This window comes from Mya arenaria, chromosome 4 (assembly GCF_026914265.1).
Source record: "Mya arenaria isolate MELC-2E11 chromosome 4, ASM2691426v1".
NCBI lineage: Eukaryota > Metazoa > Mollusca > Bivalvia > Myida > Myidae > Mya > Mya arenaria.
In genome coordinates this window covers 21,827,523-21,845,671 of record NC_069125.1, presented here as the reverse complement: position 1 = coordinate 21,845,671, position 18,149 = coordinate 21,827,523, and the positions used below count along the sequence as shown (strand labels likewise).

The window sequence follows — 18,149 nt, the reverse complement described above, 5'->3', positions numbered from 1 at the left end:
GCTACATGCAATACATCGTTTAGGATGAGAATTTACTAATTAACACTAATTGTCAACAGTGGTGTATATGGTTAGGTAGATAGATAGATAGATAATCTTCGTCTGTGAAACTTGGTAAGTGTGAAAGTTACGATTGATGTCCTTTGGATGTCCGAAAATTAGGAATGCGAAATAAATTATTTTTATAAATAAATACGGGTGTAGCAAAAAATATCAAATAAATTAAACAAAATTAGATACAGTGGGAGATTCTTATCGGTTTTCCTCCGAGTTTCGCGGTGTTTTTACCTCCGAGTAACTCGGCAATTGTAAATATACGGTCCACTGATCAGCCTCGGTGGGTGAACGAGTAAAAACGCCGAGAAAAGAGGATTATGATCAATTGGATGTTGTGTCCGCGATGACCAAAATCCGCCGAGGAAACGGAAAGTGGTAGTTTCGCGCGCGTGGAGTGTACTGTAAACAGCCGCTTCAGAGTCTTTGACGGTTATTGTTTTGGCGACTCTACCTTTATATTCCACTTGTTGTTTTCTTAGCCAAGAATGACAGATCCCAGGGCTTAGTATATTGAGCAGAAAGATAATGGGCACCTGCTAGATAGTTTAAAAATGGTGATGCTTTGTTGACAGATTGATCTAAATTTGTGTTTCATGAATAATAATATTTGCAATGTGTTCCCGTTCCGGATAAGAAATTCCGACCCGAGGGCACCTACGTTGCCAGGTAACGAGGCTTGCCGAGTCACCGGGCAACGCAGGTGCCCTCGGGTCGGATTTTTCTATCAAGAACGGGAACACATTCCGGATAAAAAAATCCGACCGAGGGCACCTGCGTTGCCAGGTAACGAGGCTTGCCGAGTTACCGGCTTCGCAGCGTGCCTGAGGGTCGGATTTTTTTATCCGGAACGGACACACATGATAGATATTTTTTCTAGCATACATTAAATTACATTTTTTGTCATCAAATATGAACATATTGGAAAAGTACGCATCGAAATTTTTCCGTTCAATACTCTGTAGTGATAGACTGGTACCCTCTTTCTCTTTTATCCGAAAAGAAACCAGTATCAGCTAACCGCGGTGCCCGTCGCGCATTCGAAGATGTCTTGTGAATTCATACGTCAAGGGAATAAAGTGTGCGGTCTAAGTAAAAAACAACCAGGAAAGTTGGTTTAAAAAAATATTGTTAATATCCTTTGTATAGAATGTTGGTATTTATTTATAAAAACGATATCCACTGTTAATAAAAACAAAACAATTTTTCGACATAAATTGCATGTTTCCGTGATATTTTCTTTTGGATACAAAGTGTTTTTTAACTAATCATCGCATGGCTCTTAGCACTTTTTTAAATACAACATGATTTTTGGTATTTTATTGTTCAAATACTATTAATGTTTACTAAAAAACCATATGCCGCGTACCTGTATAACTTTATATTTTTGAGGAAAAGGAAATCAGGGTACCAGTCTACTTATTGACCTCAAAATTTACTCTGATCAGAGCGGCCGAATGATTCAGACATGTATGTTTTCACTACTTCCGGATGCTGATGATGTGAATTTCATAGTGTTTTATTGAGGAAATTTATCAATAAAGCCTCAGTTGAATGATTACCACTATCAAATGGATTTATTTTCATCTTACCGTGGGTAGCATTTTTAATTTGACACGTAAATTTTCAAGCAATACAAGTTCGTTTGAAAAAATCAATTTTGCTAAATGGAGATAAAAAAATATCAAATATGCGCATACTTATTTATGAAGTTTCATTCTAAATGAAGCCAAATGTATGAATATGTGCACAGCATCTTTGAATAAGATGATTGTTTACCTGTGTGCATAGAAAAGTCTTGGAGCCACTCTCAGTGTAAGAACATGACATTGTGATAAACCATCGCCATTGATAAAACAATCTTGCATGCTCAATTTTGATTTCCCCTCTTATAATGCACCAGTCAATTGTTACCACGCCTCCCTCGGGGATATACCAGTGAAAAGGGCTGTGTTTTTACCTTTCAGGTGTCCTCGTAGCTAAAAAACTTCAGCGAACACATTATATATTACCTTCTTGGACGTGTTGTAAACATCAAAAAAATAAATATCAACATTAAAGTGATGGAAGCCAAAACTAGTGTCCTCGCAATGCCGGGTGATTGCGTTGGTTTTGTCTTCCCTCAAAATATATCAGGGAATTGCTCTTACCTTAGATCCGTGGGGTGCGGGGTAATTCACGGGATTTTACCACCAGTTCGTTCGCGCAGGGCAGGGATTTTACCCGGGATTGGCTGGACGGAAAGTCAGGGGTGGGGGAGGGGGTGGGGGGGCTGGTTACAATTGACTGGTGCATACTTTACAAGTTCTTCTTACCAGTCAATTGTAACCATGGCTCCCACATCCGGGGGTATACCGGGGATAGCCGGCGAAATGGGCCATGTTTTTACCTTTCAGGTGGCCCCGCAGTGCCAGGTCTTCCCGGAAAATACAGTGTGGATGGGGCTTAACCTAATGTCCCTTGGGTGCGGGGCATTTGGTGGGGACTTTACCATCAGATTATCTCCGCAGGGCGGGGATTTTAGCTGGGGTTGGCTGGACAGAAAGTAAAAGTCCCCGCTATTCCGGGACCGGGGGCGGGGGGCATGGTTACAATTGACTGATGCATTAGCTTGTGTATTCAGATAAAGTTAAAAATATATATTTATTTATATAAGTTATACTTTGCAATCTAAAGACAAACAAAAAGAAGACAGCACAAAGTTCAAAAAGTGTGACCAATGTGAGAATACCTTACATAATTTATAAATTTTCATGCGATTCAGACAATTTTAATGCTAGAAATCACAAAAAATCATTCCCTTGAATTATTCCTGTCATACATGTAGTTTAAAGCTACACTCTCACAGATTTACCATTTTTACAACTTTTTTTTGTCTTGGAAAGAGCTAATTTTTGCGTAAACATCTTCAAACCAATGATATCAGATTGCTGACAAACAATCAGCTCGTAGTTTGTCATATTTCCGTTCGAAAATTAATATTTTATGGCTTAAACCGTTACTAACAGTTTAAGAATAATGCTTAAAACATCAATTTTTTAACTTTAATATAAAAATCTGAAAATCTAAAAATTAAACAGATGAAAACTTTCTCTCAGTGATGAGGAATAAATTTTATTCACTGCAGTTGTTTTCTAAGTTTATGAAAATAAGAACAATTGAAACAATTCATTAACTACTGTTGATCAGTGCAGATTGTGAGAGGTCATGGTTGATTTCAATGAACCACCAATAAGCCCTGCCAAAATTGGATACTGATTGGTCAGTCAGGTGCTTTTGGTAGGCATGATTAGCATGAATGTTTATTTTAAGCATCATTTAAGAATGTCTACACAATCATTGAATATTGAAATAACAAGCGAAATGTTAGTTTGAATGATAAAAGCCATGACATATGTGAAGTATTCCAAAAGAGACCATTTTTTCAGCTTGTGCAAAAAATGAGAAAATTATTTATTGTTTATCAGGAACATGTTGAAATCTCATGTTTAGGCCTATAGTGATCATACTTGATTGCTATGTTATTGGCACTTATTGCAATATGTTTTATTCATTGCACTATTTATGTAAAACATTAATTATTATGTTGACTTAAGTTTGTAGATAAGAACTAATGGTATAGGTGATGTGAGAATGATCTCTTAAGTTTTTAAAACCCCTTTTGGTATTGCGAGTTTTTTGCTCCAGTCTTGTTCAGTTTAGCTTTTGAAGATTTTCAAAGTAACTGCAAAACAAGTCCAGCTGTCTAGAAAGACTATGTCAAACCCTGACCAGATATAATTTCTTGTCTTTTCAAATTACCAACTTGGCAATGGTTTTATCATAACATAGGATATTGGTTTTAAAGAACATGTTAGTGTTTTTGTATGTGGAATGAAATATCATAAGTGGCACTAAATTGAACATAATTTATAGTTCTCATTGATATTACACAAAGCCCCAAGTACATGTTGATCTAAGATTTAAGGCTTGGATGGAGTCAGGGCAAGAAAAATGCATGTTAATACATTGTACTTTCCAATGCAAGAACTGTTTGTTTATTAAAGTAAATAAAGCAATCCCCACACCAAGGAACTGCAGTATTGCTTAACCAGCTTAATTGACATTATGAGTTGGAGTTCAAATTGCTGCAATTAAAGGCACATCTAGTTTTCAGAATTATTCAAACTCTGATTTAGCAACCTTAATATAGTTATATGAACTACTTTTGCAAAATGAAAGCCTTTTTAGATTAACAAGGATGGGTGAAAAGTATTTGCCAAATGTACTGGAACACCTGATACCTGTTGCCTAGGAATCCAACAAATTCTTGGCACTCCAAATGTTACAGTACTATTGAATTTGGAGTGCCTGAAAAGAAAGCTTCTTGATTCTACATTCAACATCTTCTTTCTGTATGACATATTGGACCAGGAGAATCATGAACCTACAACCTTTTGCATCTATTGAGATAGGGAGCTATTAGGACAGTGACAGAGGACAATACAAGAATGGCCAACTGCTGCATTTATTGAGTTATCTAATGCATACAAATTAAGACAGAGAAAATAGTTATATAACATGTGACAATGATAACTTAGTGCTAAGCACTGCCTTCTGTCTAATGCTTTTCATATTACTGCTGCAGACTTTTGTACATAGCAAAGCAAGTTGAGTAGACTAAGATGAGATGAATATCGTTTTTAAAGTATGAAATATTGAAATGTCTTTTAAATACTTTGACCATCAAATTTCATAACATTGGTGTCAGCATTTAATCACACTGCTAGTGAGAATGGAATACCAAACATGATTTTATTTATTTATTATATACCCATCATCAATCCACATGCAATACATATCACAAAATACTTTAACCCATATTCCGCTCCAGTGCAATACGGCCATATATACCACTCTTGTGACATCACGTCATAACAAGTATGTTGCGCAATATTAAATTGACGTCATAAAAGTAATGAGTGCATCCTTAAAATGAAATTTATTATGCAAAGATGTGGCTTTTAAGTGATCTAATCAGTAATGTATATAATAAAAGGGTTATTAGTACTGCGTTTTGATCCGGATATGGCCGAATGTCATATTTGATTCTGTTATTTTTTTTGTAGATTTTGATTTTACTCGGCTTGTGCCTTGTGAAATCCAAATCTGCAAAAATCTACTTGAGTTGAATACAACCTCCTGGATCAAAATGCAGTACTTATAACCCTATTATGTACAAAACCTGTTACCCCGTGGACAGATCATCTTTAACCCACAGGGCCATTGTAACTTTGAACAATCATTGTAAAAGACAACTACATACAAGCATCTTAAGGAATTAGTTTGGAAAATTAAGAATTATTTTATCCATCTTAATTTGTATGCATTAGATAACTCAATAAATGCAGCAGTTGGCCATTCTTGTATTGTCCTCTGTCACTGTCCTGAACGCTCCCTATCTCAATAGATGCAAAAAGTTGTAGGTTCATGATTCTCCTGGTCCAATATGTCAAACAGAAAGAAGATGTTGAATGTAGAATCAAGAAGCTTTCTTTTCAGGCATTCCAAATTGAATAGTACTGTAACATTTGAATACTTTTCACCCGTCCTTGTAAATCTAAAAAAGCGTTCATTTCGCAAAAGTAGTTCATATAACTATATTAAGGTTGCTAAATTAGAGTTTGAATAATTCTGTAAACTAGATGCGCCTTTAATTGCAGCAATTTGAACTCCAACTCATAATGTCAATTAAGCTGGTTAAGCAATACTGCAGTTCCTTGGTGTGGGGATTGCTTTATTTACTTGAATAAACAAACAGTTCTTGCATTGGAAAGTACAATATATTAACATGCATTTTTCTTGCCCTGACTCCATCCAAGCCTTAAATCTTAGATCAACATGTACTTGGGGCTATGTTTAATATCAATGAGAACTATAAATTATGTTCAATTTAGTGCCACTTATGATATTTCATTCCACATACAATCAAAGCACTGAAAGTGCTGAGGGACGGTGCCTCTGGTGTATGTGCAGAAAAATATACAGGGAGAGCTGCCTGGTTTCAAAATCGTGTCATTGTTATCAACTATTGACAGTTTGGTTATTTCAAGAGCCAACTTTCGTCATGCATGACTATTTTTTATGAATGCATGTTAAGCAAGCGATCACTTCGTACGAAGTTGCATACGAAGATTTCTGCGACCGTTTTATTAACGCTTTCATACGTAATTACTCTTCAAAATGGGGAAGGATTGGACGAAAATGTAAACAAACCGTAGATGTGAGTATACTAAAAAAAACGCAAATAGTGATTTGATCTGCTTCGCTTTTCGAATAATCAAAATAGACATTTACTATTTATTTTAATCAATACAGTGGGTGGTAACGTTTTGTCGACTACGGTTGCTATGGCATGGTTTGACCCGTTTAAACAGCTGTTTCCTGTGTCACATTGCAATGTTTTCAGGTTATGACACATTTCGATACCAACTATATTCATTTCTTATCGCTTGTATTGTGTATAATAATTGTTATGGCGTTAACATGTTAAATAATCATATCCCAAAAGGTAAATGTAATATTACGTTCGTTAATTCTTTGTTCTATTCGATTGAAAACCCCGGAAGTACAAATTTAAGAAAGAGGTTAGTTAGCGAATATTATTTGAACTGTTTCCTTAAGGTATGTAAGTTTACACACTCAAATATGTTTTAATATACAATTCTATATACTAACCAGTATACAAAATTACAAATAGGTAGACCTATTGTCAATTACAGTATCCTCTTTGTTTGTTATTGATATGATTTATTAAGTTTTTCATTGCAGGCAATCTTTTGAAAGAAAAGCTCAGTCATCTGAGATGCAGTGTTGCAGCACTGAAAGCATTGGGTATGACTGTATATCTCAGCGTATGATTAAACCAACTATTGCAAAAACTATGCAAACAGTAATCGGGGAGTAGGATTATTATTATATTTTTAGTGTTATAAGACCCAGTCTTTCAAAAACAGATGCAATTGCCATTATAACATAGTATGAAATAAGAAAATACTTTCTTGCATACCGGACGTGTATTTCCGGTCATGTGACCAGTGCTGGAAAAACCCATCTTCACATACCCCATGTAAGATGAGTCACGCGCAACAACGCGCCACTTCTTATTTCTTTTATTGTATGATTTATGAATAGTATATTATGCCAATTCAATTAAGCGCAGTCAAATATATATGTTTGCAAGACTTTGAATTAAAATTGAAAATAAATAATCGGTAAAAAACTAGTTATTTAAAATTACTGCGCTCTATGACGTCAGTAAACAACGTCGCACGCGCTTTTTGGTGTAATTGTACAAAAGTTCGTTTTCAACCTCATTTGTTTTTCCACAAATTGATAAATTAAGATATGTAAGAAGAAATATCAATCATGTGTTTCCGGTACGGATAGAAAATCCGACCCTCAGGCACGCTGCGTGGCCGGTAACTCGGCAAGCCTCGTTACCGGCTTACGCACGTGCCCTCGGGTCGGATTTTTCTATCCGTACCGGTAACACATGATAGATACTTATATGCTACTGCTTTTTGCAAACTTCTGATTTTTTACAAATACATTTATATGTAATCTTAATACAAAATATCACTGTCAAGGCAGGCATTTCATTTGAGTTTGAGAAATGGCTTTTACAATACAAATTTGTACTGTAGTGTTTTTTTATCTCTTAAGATAAATGTGTACTTTTACAAGAAATATTATCAAGAATTGTATTTGAAAAAAATGTTAGACCATTTCTTTTTTTATTTTACTAACAACTTTCACGTTTTATGGATAATCGTAAAGATTATGTATCTTCTATTTTACAGTTGCCCATCAAAGAGTGTTTCTCTTTGCCTGCAATCAGGATACATCAACTGACCTTTGAACTGTGTTTTCCAACTTGGGATTCAAACACATGCCCTCTTGGGTAGGAGAAAGTCAGACAAACACCTGTGGCTATATCACTATACTTCTTCAAGTCTCGCTCTATGAGTGATCATGATGTGAAATAAAACAAAATGCAATCATCTTTTTGTTATATTAAATAAGTTATGAACAAATAAAATATTTCAAACATTTTATTAATTCGTTATTTTGAAAAACAGTATGAATAAACATACATGTATACCAATAGACAAACAAATAATTGGCAAAGAATGGGCACAAAAATATGAGAATATTGAAGTTGGAGATTTATTTTTTTATATTGATTTTAATGTGACAGAAAATGCCCCAATTTGCCAAAAAGCATTGAATATCAAATGACAATGCTTGGATTTACAAAATTCTGCCCAAATGAGTATAGATTTGTGAGTTGCTGTTTGGTATTTGTTCATAAAAGTCATGATATATAAATCAAAGTTTTAAAAAAATGTTGCAAACATAAAACAGTGGAGGATCTGATGTTTTGTTGAAATGATATACTTGTATAAGCTATTTAAACTGTATATAAGCAGATTCTTATGGAAATATGAGCTTTAAGTATTACTTTATTCCAAAATGGTGACCTAGAAGGTTTAGTTCCTTGTATTGGTCAATGTTATATTGTTCACTTAACCGCTTGAGGTAAATGCAAGATATAATACAGTCAAGTTCAGAAACTGCTCAACAGTTATAATAATAAACCCTTTCTCTCAATATGGTGTACATTTGTGGGAAGTTATATCAAATCCTTCAAAAGGTTAAAGAGACATGGAGCAGACACAATTTGTTACAGACGGACAGACAGACAACTGGAGCTAAAAGAATTAGTCTATTTCAGGAGGAGACATACTTAGCCAAATGGTTAATTACTAACTTCAGTGTATCCCAGGCATTAACATGTTCGCAGAAGTTGCAAACTCCACTACCTTCTATACATTGCCCACAATAACAGCTTAAGTTTCTTGTGCTCAGTTCATAATCCTTGCCTACTGACTTTACAGCATGCAATTTTCTTGTACCTACAAGTGTCTGCACATCTGTTTCATCTCTATTCCTTTTTGCTCCAGAAACAAGGATGAATTCTCGTTTTGAAATTGTGCTTGCATCTTCATCTGTTTTTTCCATTTTCAGTTTCTGTGTACAGAAATCATACACATCTTCTGCACAACCAATTACCTTTCTGTTGCTGATTACAGCTCTGTAACATGCATTTTTCACAGTTGCACAGATACCATCACACACATTCTTTCCGTGAGATGTTTCAAAAAAGTTTCGTGTTACCGATGGCTTTTTTCTCAGACTTATATCTGCAAAGGCTTTTTTCCCCTTATATTGTGCCGCACATCCATCTGTCCACTCATGAATCTCTTCTATTTTAACACCTTTCATCCCAAGAACTTCTATGGCCTTGTTTTCAAAAGTGATTGCTAAGTCAGCATCATGATTTGTGTCTTCGCTTAAGCCAATAATGGCATGTTTCACCTTAAATTCTTTTTCTTCCTGCTTTTCCCTGTAGTAACACATAATGGGATGTATCGTTACTTGATTTCGGTAGAAGAATCCTGACTGTACTTCACTTTTGAAGACACACCCATAATTTTCACTAAAGTCCATGACCATAGCAATAGAACCCTGGACACAAATTCCCATCTGTTGTTGTTGCCATATGGCCAGATAATTTTGCATATCGTTCTCTAAACTTGTCATGAATGTTTCAATGTCTGCTTCTTTAGGCACATACTAGACGCAACGTTTCATTTTGTCATCTTTTGCAATTTCCACATTCTCCCATTGATGCCATGACACTACTCCATCTTTACATTTTTCTACTACTGGCTTTAGGTAATTTCGTAGACATTTCACTCCACATTTCGGACATTCACATCTTAAACATTGAATGTCTGGGTTGGTCTCATACTTACAAAATGTAGCATCACTCAAGCTTTTCTTGTCTGTTGAAATGTCATTCAAAGTGTCTTTATCTTTCACTAACTTTCTCATGTTTGTTAATGCCTCTACTTTTAGAGCCACATTGCAGCATTTCTGACATAAGCATGATCTCCTGCTTGTTTCAGAAACTTTCTTAACATATTCACTGGTTTCAATTTTGAAAATGAAGTAAGTCCTATTTTATGAGTAGGATTTCTCGACTTATACTCATTGTAGGCTTCTTCTAGTGTCATTGTCATAACATGTTTTTGTAGTATTTCTTTCTCGCCTTCATTTCTCACTTTTATGTTTGTTTGGCACCTCTCTACTGATTTCTGCACTCCGAAAGAAACTCTTCACAGAATCATTTACGCATGAGTCAAGTGCATGCCTTCTTCGTTGTCTTTGTTTCCCACCATGTTGATCTAGGTTTTCGAGCTTTAACTGATACCTTGAAATACTTGTTTAATCTGTGCCTTTTATATTTCCTTAATACTGAGTCACAGATAATGTTATTGCATGTTTCTTCTCACCACTTTTTCTCGCTTTCACTTCTGAAATGCTCTCTGTCAAAGATTCTAAAACTGTATCTGTCATTTCAAGTTTTTTCCTGCAGTCTGGTGTCATAACCATCTCTTTCGTACCGAGAACTTTTGATGTTGATGGAGATTCAATAAGTTTAGTAATGATTGCAACTATACTCCTTGGTGTTGTAGGTAACACTTCTTTCACTTTGTTTAATTTTCTCTACAAAGTTGTTTCAGGTAACACTTTAGGCAATACTTCAGGTGACGCAGCATGTCTCTTTTCTTCATTATCTGGATTACTTAATCATTGTTTTGTATTATCCTTCAGCTTGATGCGCATTCTCCATGCTTTGGTTCTTTTCACAGCTTCTTTCTTTTTCTCTATCTTTCTCTTATTGATTTCAGCAATCTGGTAATGAAATGGCTGCTTTTTCTTTCTTTTTCTGACTATACTTTTTCATTTCCTCACGCTTGTTCTTGTTGAATGGTTGGATCAGAGAGAGAGCTTGCTGCCATTTTCGTAGTCTTGCCTCCTGTCTCCTTTCCCTATCGACTTTTTTCAGCTCATCATATTTTGCTTTGTTTTCTCTCTGCTTTTTCCTCCATGCTTGTACTTTGAGCCTAGTCTTCTCCCTTCTATCTTTCACTTTGTGCTCATCTTTGCTTGTTTGAACTGTGCTTCCTGAAAAAAGAAACAACTGTGTTTTGATTCCCGCAAGCTTATTTGTGTTTATGTATGAAAATGCAAATTTAGATATTTTTAAGCATATTGCTCATGTGTCCTCTTCAATGTATTTATAAGCAATGAAAACCAGCTGTTTGTTTAAGTTAGGTGTCTGATAAAGAAACATGTAGCTTCAGACTGTGTATTTGGTCAATATTTAAGCTTTTAAACTGATTTCACAAGCTCTTCAATGTCATATAGAATAGTCTGTTTAATGCATAGGCTGTGTAGTGTCTGTAACCATTTGAACATAAGAACTAGAAATGCTATATTTTGTCAGACCTCATGAAATTGTCATAATTTTTTTGCCTGAATTTACTGATCTCATAATAGTTATCGCAAAAACATTATTTTTACAGTGTGTATTTAAAGAGATTATTGGAAATTGTGCCAGTTGTAAGAAATCTTGGAAATATAACACTTTTATCTACATTATTTATTTTAAAATTTAGCCTGGAATGTCCCAGTATTGTGCCTTATACAACAGTATTGTAAAAGGAAACACATTAACTTTTCATTTCATACTCATATGAGGGAAATGGTCATTCACTTGAAATAAGGGGATATTGGTTATGGACACTACAGATTATTGTGTAGCATTGTCAAAACAATAGGAACATACCTGAGTTATCACCAGGGCTTTTTTCATGTTTTCTCCCCATTTCCTAGGGTCGTACCATGGTAAGGAACACAAAAAGCAAGTGGTAAACTTTTCTGGATAAATATACAGGTTACAATGTGCTTCAGTGAATAATTCTGAAAAACAATGCCACAAGGATGATGCAATGTTTTATTATACAAGAGTTATTGCATCATATTTTTGCACTTAACTCAGTAGTTCAATGTATGATGCAACATTGCAACATAAAAGAAGGAACTTTCTATACTGTAAAACAAAATAATAGTGACAAAAAGAACAATGATTTTTTTCTTTCATTTCTATACCTCTTTGTGTAGTGTCTGTAACTTTTTCAAAGTAGTAATTTTCAATGATGTTAATTGATAGAACTATGATTTTTGGCAAACCTGGACATTACATGACTACACATTAGCCAATGTAGGATTTATACTTTTGTATTGAGAAACAATGAAAATATTGCAACATAAACTTTTAATGGTTACAGACACTACAGAATTTTAAATTTAAATATTTTGCAAAGAACTGTTGTTCATGCCTAAACCTGTACTAGCCCAGAATCATTAATGTTTTTTATACTTACCATAACAAATAACTGTTAGGTTAATGTCAATGAAAGTTCAATTTACTTTCATTTTCTGCCGATTATTGGGTTATAGCAATGAGCATATGTTTGATTTTTAGTGTTTTAACAAACCATTGCTGATTGTATTTTACTCATAAAATCCATAATTTATGACTGATTTCAAAAATTAAATCAGCAAAATGTGCGGGACACATGTCTCTATAAATCCGTATCAATTGATGTACCATTACTTATTGAAATTTAGAGTATTCTTCATTCTCTTGTTAATTTTTTTTCAAGTGGGACTGCATAACGCTAAAAAATAGCCAATTTTTGAGCATATTTCCAAACATATCTCAAGAACGGGTAATACTAGCATCTTGAAATTTTCAGAAAAGTGTGATAGGCAACTTCTAGTCTGGTCAACCTTAAAAATCTGCCCCTATCTTATATATTTTTTCTGTGCCATTGATAAAACATAAAAAAAAGATGTCCCTAACTTTGTCATTCATGGTGGGATTTTGAAGTAATTTGGCACAAGTGACCACCATAAGTTGAAGATGTGTCATGCCCAAGACGCAGGTCCCTAGCTTCAAGGTCAAGGTCAGTGAACGCCTCAAAACTTTGTCAGTTTTGCTATATATGGCCTACTGATTATAGTGGTTTGTGTGCCGTCCATAACTTTGTCATTCATGGTGAGATTTTGGAATGATATGATGTTAGTGACCAAATTAGAACTATGACATGTGACATACACGACCTTTGTCTTTACCTTCAAAATCAATACAATTTTGCTGTATAAGCCTTACATATATGATAGTGGTTCGTGTCCAATATAAGTGAACCACCATAAGATGACTATATGTCATGCCCAAGATTCCGTTGGTACCTCAGACCTTTAATAGTTTTGCTATGAAGGCCTTCCTGGAAATGCATGCATTAGTTATTAGTCCTCTCTGTTTCTGCATTATGATGGCCATGGAAGCTTGGTAAAAGTTTTCATGATTTCTCATTTTACAACTTTACTATTTGTTTGTTTGGTTTGTTTAGACCCAAGGTGGGGATGACGCTGACATTGAAGCAAAGATTCTCAGATTTATAAAAGGTTCTGGAAAGTCATGCAAAGCCCTGGAGATTGCTAAAAGCATTGGTCTGGGCAGAGCAGCTGATGTGAATGCCTCCTTGTACAAGCTACAGGATGATGGACTCATTGCAAAGAATCCTTCCAAAGTACCAACCTGGTGTCTTAAAAATAAGCAGGCAACTGACGCACAATCATCTGACACAGAAACAGGTACAGGTCATGCACACAATATAACACCAAATTCAATCAGTTTTGTTTAAATAAAAGCACATCCAAGTGATTTCAAACTTGGATGTCAAATGATAAAATATTATATAAAACTATTGCCTTCTTTGCCATGGAAAAATGTTCATTTTCATGATGGACAAGAACAGAACTTAATGATGTGTGGGGCAAAATTCTGAATAAAGTATTGGCTCTGACAGGAGTTCATTTGATTAGACCTTTGGGAGTATGATATGATAATGAATAAATGCTCAGATTAACTTTTTATGCCCCCAAAGGTGGGCATATTAAAATCGCACTGTCCGTCTGTCCGTCCGTCCGTTCGTCCGTCCGTCCATCTCTATAACTTTCCCTTGTAGGGACAGATTTTAAAATAACTTGCCACATGTGTTCCACATACCAAGAGAACGTGTGGCGTGCAAGACTCGTGTCCCTACCTTAAAGGTTAAGGTCACACTTAGTGTTTATTCACAATGGAGTGCTGCATATAAGGACATAGAGTATAGGTTGTCGTGTCCGGGCTGTAACTTTCTCTTGTATGGACAGATTTTAAAATAACTTGCCACATGTGTTCCACATGCCAAGACGACGTGTCGCATGCAAGACCCGTGTCCCTACCTCAAAGGTCAAGGTCACACTTAGTGTTTATTTACAATGGAGTGCTGCATATAAGGACATAGAGTATAGGTTGTCGTGTCTGGGCTGTAACTTTCCCTTGTATGGACAGATTTTAAAATAACTTGCCAAATGTGTTCCACATACCAAGACCAAGTGTCGCGTGCAAGACCTGTATCCCTACCTCAAAGGTCAAGGTCACACTTAGTGTTTATTCACAATGGAGTGCTGCATATAAGGACATAGAGTATAAGTTGTCGTGTCCGGGCTGTAACTTTCTCTTGTATGGACAGATTTTAAAATAAAATGCCACATGTGTTCCACATACCAAGACAACGTGTCGCGTGCAAGACCTGTGTCCCTGCCTCAAAGGTCAAGGTCACACATAGTGTTTATTCACAATGGAGTGCTGCATATAAGGACATAGAGTATAGGTTGTTGTGTCCGGGCTGTAACTTTCCCTTGTATGGACAGATTTTAAAATAATTTGCCACATGTGTTCCACATACCAAGACGACGTGTCGGGTGCAAGACCCGTGTCCCAACCTCAAAGGTCAAGGTCACACTTAGTGTTTATTCACAATGGAGTGCTGCATATAAGGACATAGAGTTTAGGTTGTCGTGTCAGGGCTGTTTCTTTCCCTTGTATGGACAGATTTTAAAATCACTTGCTACATGTGTTCCACATACGAAGACGACGTGTCATGTGCAAGACCCATGTCCCTACTTCTAAGGTGAAAGATACACTAAGTGTTTATTCACAATGGAATTCTGAATATAAGGACTTAACAGTGTAGGTTGTCAAGTATGGGTGGTATTTTTTTATGTTCAGAGGCAATTTAAAATAACTTGCCATATGTATTTGACACGTAAAGGCAAGATCAACTTTTCATGTAATGACCTTGTTTGTAGGTCAATGTCACATTCGGGGGCATTCGTCACATACTGTGACAGCTCTTGTTTTTTCTTTTTCAGACCATGCAAATGCAGGCTGCCACTTTTATAGTACTTCCATTGATGGATCCCAGCTGCTCCAAGTCAAACCAGAACTTTTAAGGACAGATCTTAGTCTAGAACCATATCTCTCAGACATTAGTACAGTTGCTGCATGTGAGGACCATTTTGGTGTCAAACCTACTGTTGGTGAACATAATGGTGGTGCATGCGATCAATTTTCTTACATTAAGCTGTGTGGTCAAATGTGTCATGATGATGATTCAGATGATGATTCAGATAATTCAAATGATGATGCAAATGATGACACTGAGAGAAATGTGGAACAAATGGAAGTTGATTCTGGCGAAGGTTTAGGTAATGCGCCTATAGCATTGGTGACAAAGTCAGAACATGTTGAAACTGTCGAAAGCATTGCTATGAAGAGTGTTAAATCTGGGGTTGATAGACTCCATAGTGGTGACTATAAAAGGGGGGTGCATAGGACTGCATCAGAACATGATCTTGGAAGAAAGAAACCAAAGACTTTTAGAGATGTGTTTGGCCTTGATGATCCAATGGAAGAATGGTCTAATGAAAGTGTGCAATCACTGATTTCTAAAGACGATGCAAGTATTTCTGACCAGTGTAATAATGATAGTGAGTTACATGACATAGAGATTGAAACTGATAGTTATAAATCAGAACAGAGCACCGTATGTGCACATTCGGTGTCAGAAAAATCTCTGATTAATCAAGATAGTAGGTCTGTAAGTGGACATGTATATAAAGAAAACATGCTTGATTCTTCTGGTATACCAGAACTTTCACCTTTTGTAAATTTAGGTAATATAGTAAATGAGTCAACCCCAGAGATACCTATTCTTAAGCCAATAATCAGAACTCCAGAAACACAGAAAAACTCAGTTAGTGAGAAATGGGCAACCCCAGATGTGTTTCATTTTGTCTTAGACCATGAAAAGAAAGAATATGATAATCAAGTTGAAGAAAACAAAGAAGCAGGTGCTGATAACATTATAGACTTTGTTTCAACATTTTCCAATAATAGGGATTTAAAATCTCATGACAGTGCTGAGAATGCAAATATTGATAACCAAAAAACTGAGATTGCTGAAAGTAGGCAAACAGATTCTGGTATGAAAAAATGCATAACAGTATTGCAAGTATTAAATTCAGGCTTAGGACTCGCCCAGTTTGTATTAAAGAAAAAGACGGATTTGGAAGAAAAACAGCTAGAAACACTTTTGGAGAAATGTTTAAGGCAGAATTATGTTTCAGGGAGTAGTAGATTATGGAAAATCACGCCTGAGGGGCAGAACTACTTGTCTGAGGCTGGTGTATGCAATGGAAAGGATCAACGAATGTCAGCAAATAATACAATTGAGCCTGCAAAAAAGATGAGGTCAATTTTCAGTGGGCCTCCACCTTCACCCAAGGCTCTATTGAATGCCCAGAGTATGAATAAGCCATCTGATTCTCATAAAATCATGCCACATTCTAGTGACAATGTTCCTGTAAGCACTGTCCAATCTAGCTGTAGTGGTAGTTTAAATAGCAGTGTATCAACTGTCTTGTTTAAGCAAGAAATACCATCATTGATGTCTTTGACATTTAGCCAATCAAAGAATGACAGAAATGTTGCCTTGAGTACACTAGCATCAGGAAGTTTGTCTGGGTTGCCTCTGGGCAATAAAACATCTGGTCAATTTGGTGCTGTAAGTACTCCAGCTTTTACTCAAAGACAATTGCAATCTTCTGACGTATTTGATGCTAATAGTGTAATGCCTTGTTTGAATTCAAATCTTTGGTCTTACAGCAATTTGAGTACAAATAGTTCATTTCAATCAGGATCAGGCTCAATAAAGCCAGCAAGTAGGCTGATGAGCAAAGACCCAGCTGTAAGCCTGAGGCCCACACCTTCTCCAAACCTTAAACCTTTACCAAATTCCCAGGCTGTGCAAAAGATGGAAATTCCAGATAAATATGCTGATTATCCTAACAAGTCAACAGCAGAAGAGTGCTTCAAGCAGAAAAAGTCCTTTATACCATCAAGTTGTAATAAAGTTAGCAGAGCCCCACCCCCATCACCCATGGACATTATTTCTAAAACTCTAAATAGGACGGAAATTTCTCCACCTAGAACAACAGACAGTTCAAACATTGTCAGCAAACAGAATAGTGTGTTTGCCAATAATACACAGACATCAACTGCCTTAAGAAATGCTGAATCTTATAATCAATCATCTACAATGTATTTAGGTAAACAACAATCACTGTTTGGTCAAACTAAAAGTCTTGGTTTGCAATCAACCTTCGCCAGCCAGTCCGCATCAAGATCCATGCTTCAAACAGGACACATGGGTAGAGGAGCTCTGACTTTAACACAGAATTTGCCTATGCCTTCCAGACCACTATCAGCTTGTTCTTCGTTGAAGGTGAGTTCTGTCGGGCCCCCTCCATCACCAGCCTTCATACTGGCCCAGGAGAGAGGTCAGTCCTGCTCCATTGACCCCATCCAGCTATCAGGGGTAGCTATTCCAGCCTTCAGTCAGCCACACCATAGGGCCCTGACCTATCAAATGCCACTGACCACAGCAGTCAGCACAGCCAGGCCCGTGATGACACCAGCCAATAAGGACCTTAGTCTAGCACTCAGTTCGGAGAGCTTTGCAGCACTCAACAAGAACCCTGTCAGTGCCCTGATGGAGTACGCTCAATCACGTAAACAGACAGCCAGGGTGGAGGTGATAAGCAGACGCGGTGCATCACACAGACCAACGTAAGTGATTGTTAGAAGCCCAAAAGAAAATGTATCATTTGTTTTGCTCATTAATCATTGCTTAAATTATATGGCTAAACAATTTTATCTTGTTGAATACTGCTTCACTTTAAGAATC

The 18,149-nt window shown here is 36.3% G+C and overlaps 1 protein-coding gene and 1 long non-coding RNA gene across 3 annotated transcripts in view; one reads left to right on the top strand and one right to left on the bottom strand.

Moving 5' to 3' along the window:
• The window catches only part of LOC128230585 (uncharacterized), a 319,871-nt gene that overhangs the window by 78,060 nt on the left and 223,662 nt on the right, over window positions 1-18,149 (bottom strand). The window lies entirely within an intron of this gene.
• The window catches only part of LOC128230583 (uncharacterized), a 93,001-nt gene that overhangs the window by 1,394 nt on the left and 73,458 nt on the right, over window positions 1-18,149 (top strand). For both annotated transcript variants that reach the window (XM_052942999.1, XM_052943000.1), the window contains exons 2-3: window positions 13,425-13,668; window positions 15,274-18,031. In XM_052942999.1, coding sequence (XP_052798959.1) covers window positions 13,425-13,668; window positions 15,274-18,031 — 3,002 coding nt within the window. The remainder of the gene's footprint in view (window positions 1-13,424; window positions 13,669-15,273; window positions 18,032-18,149) is intronic.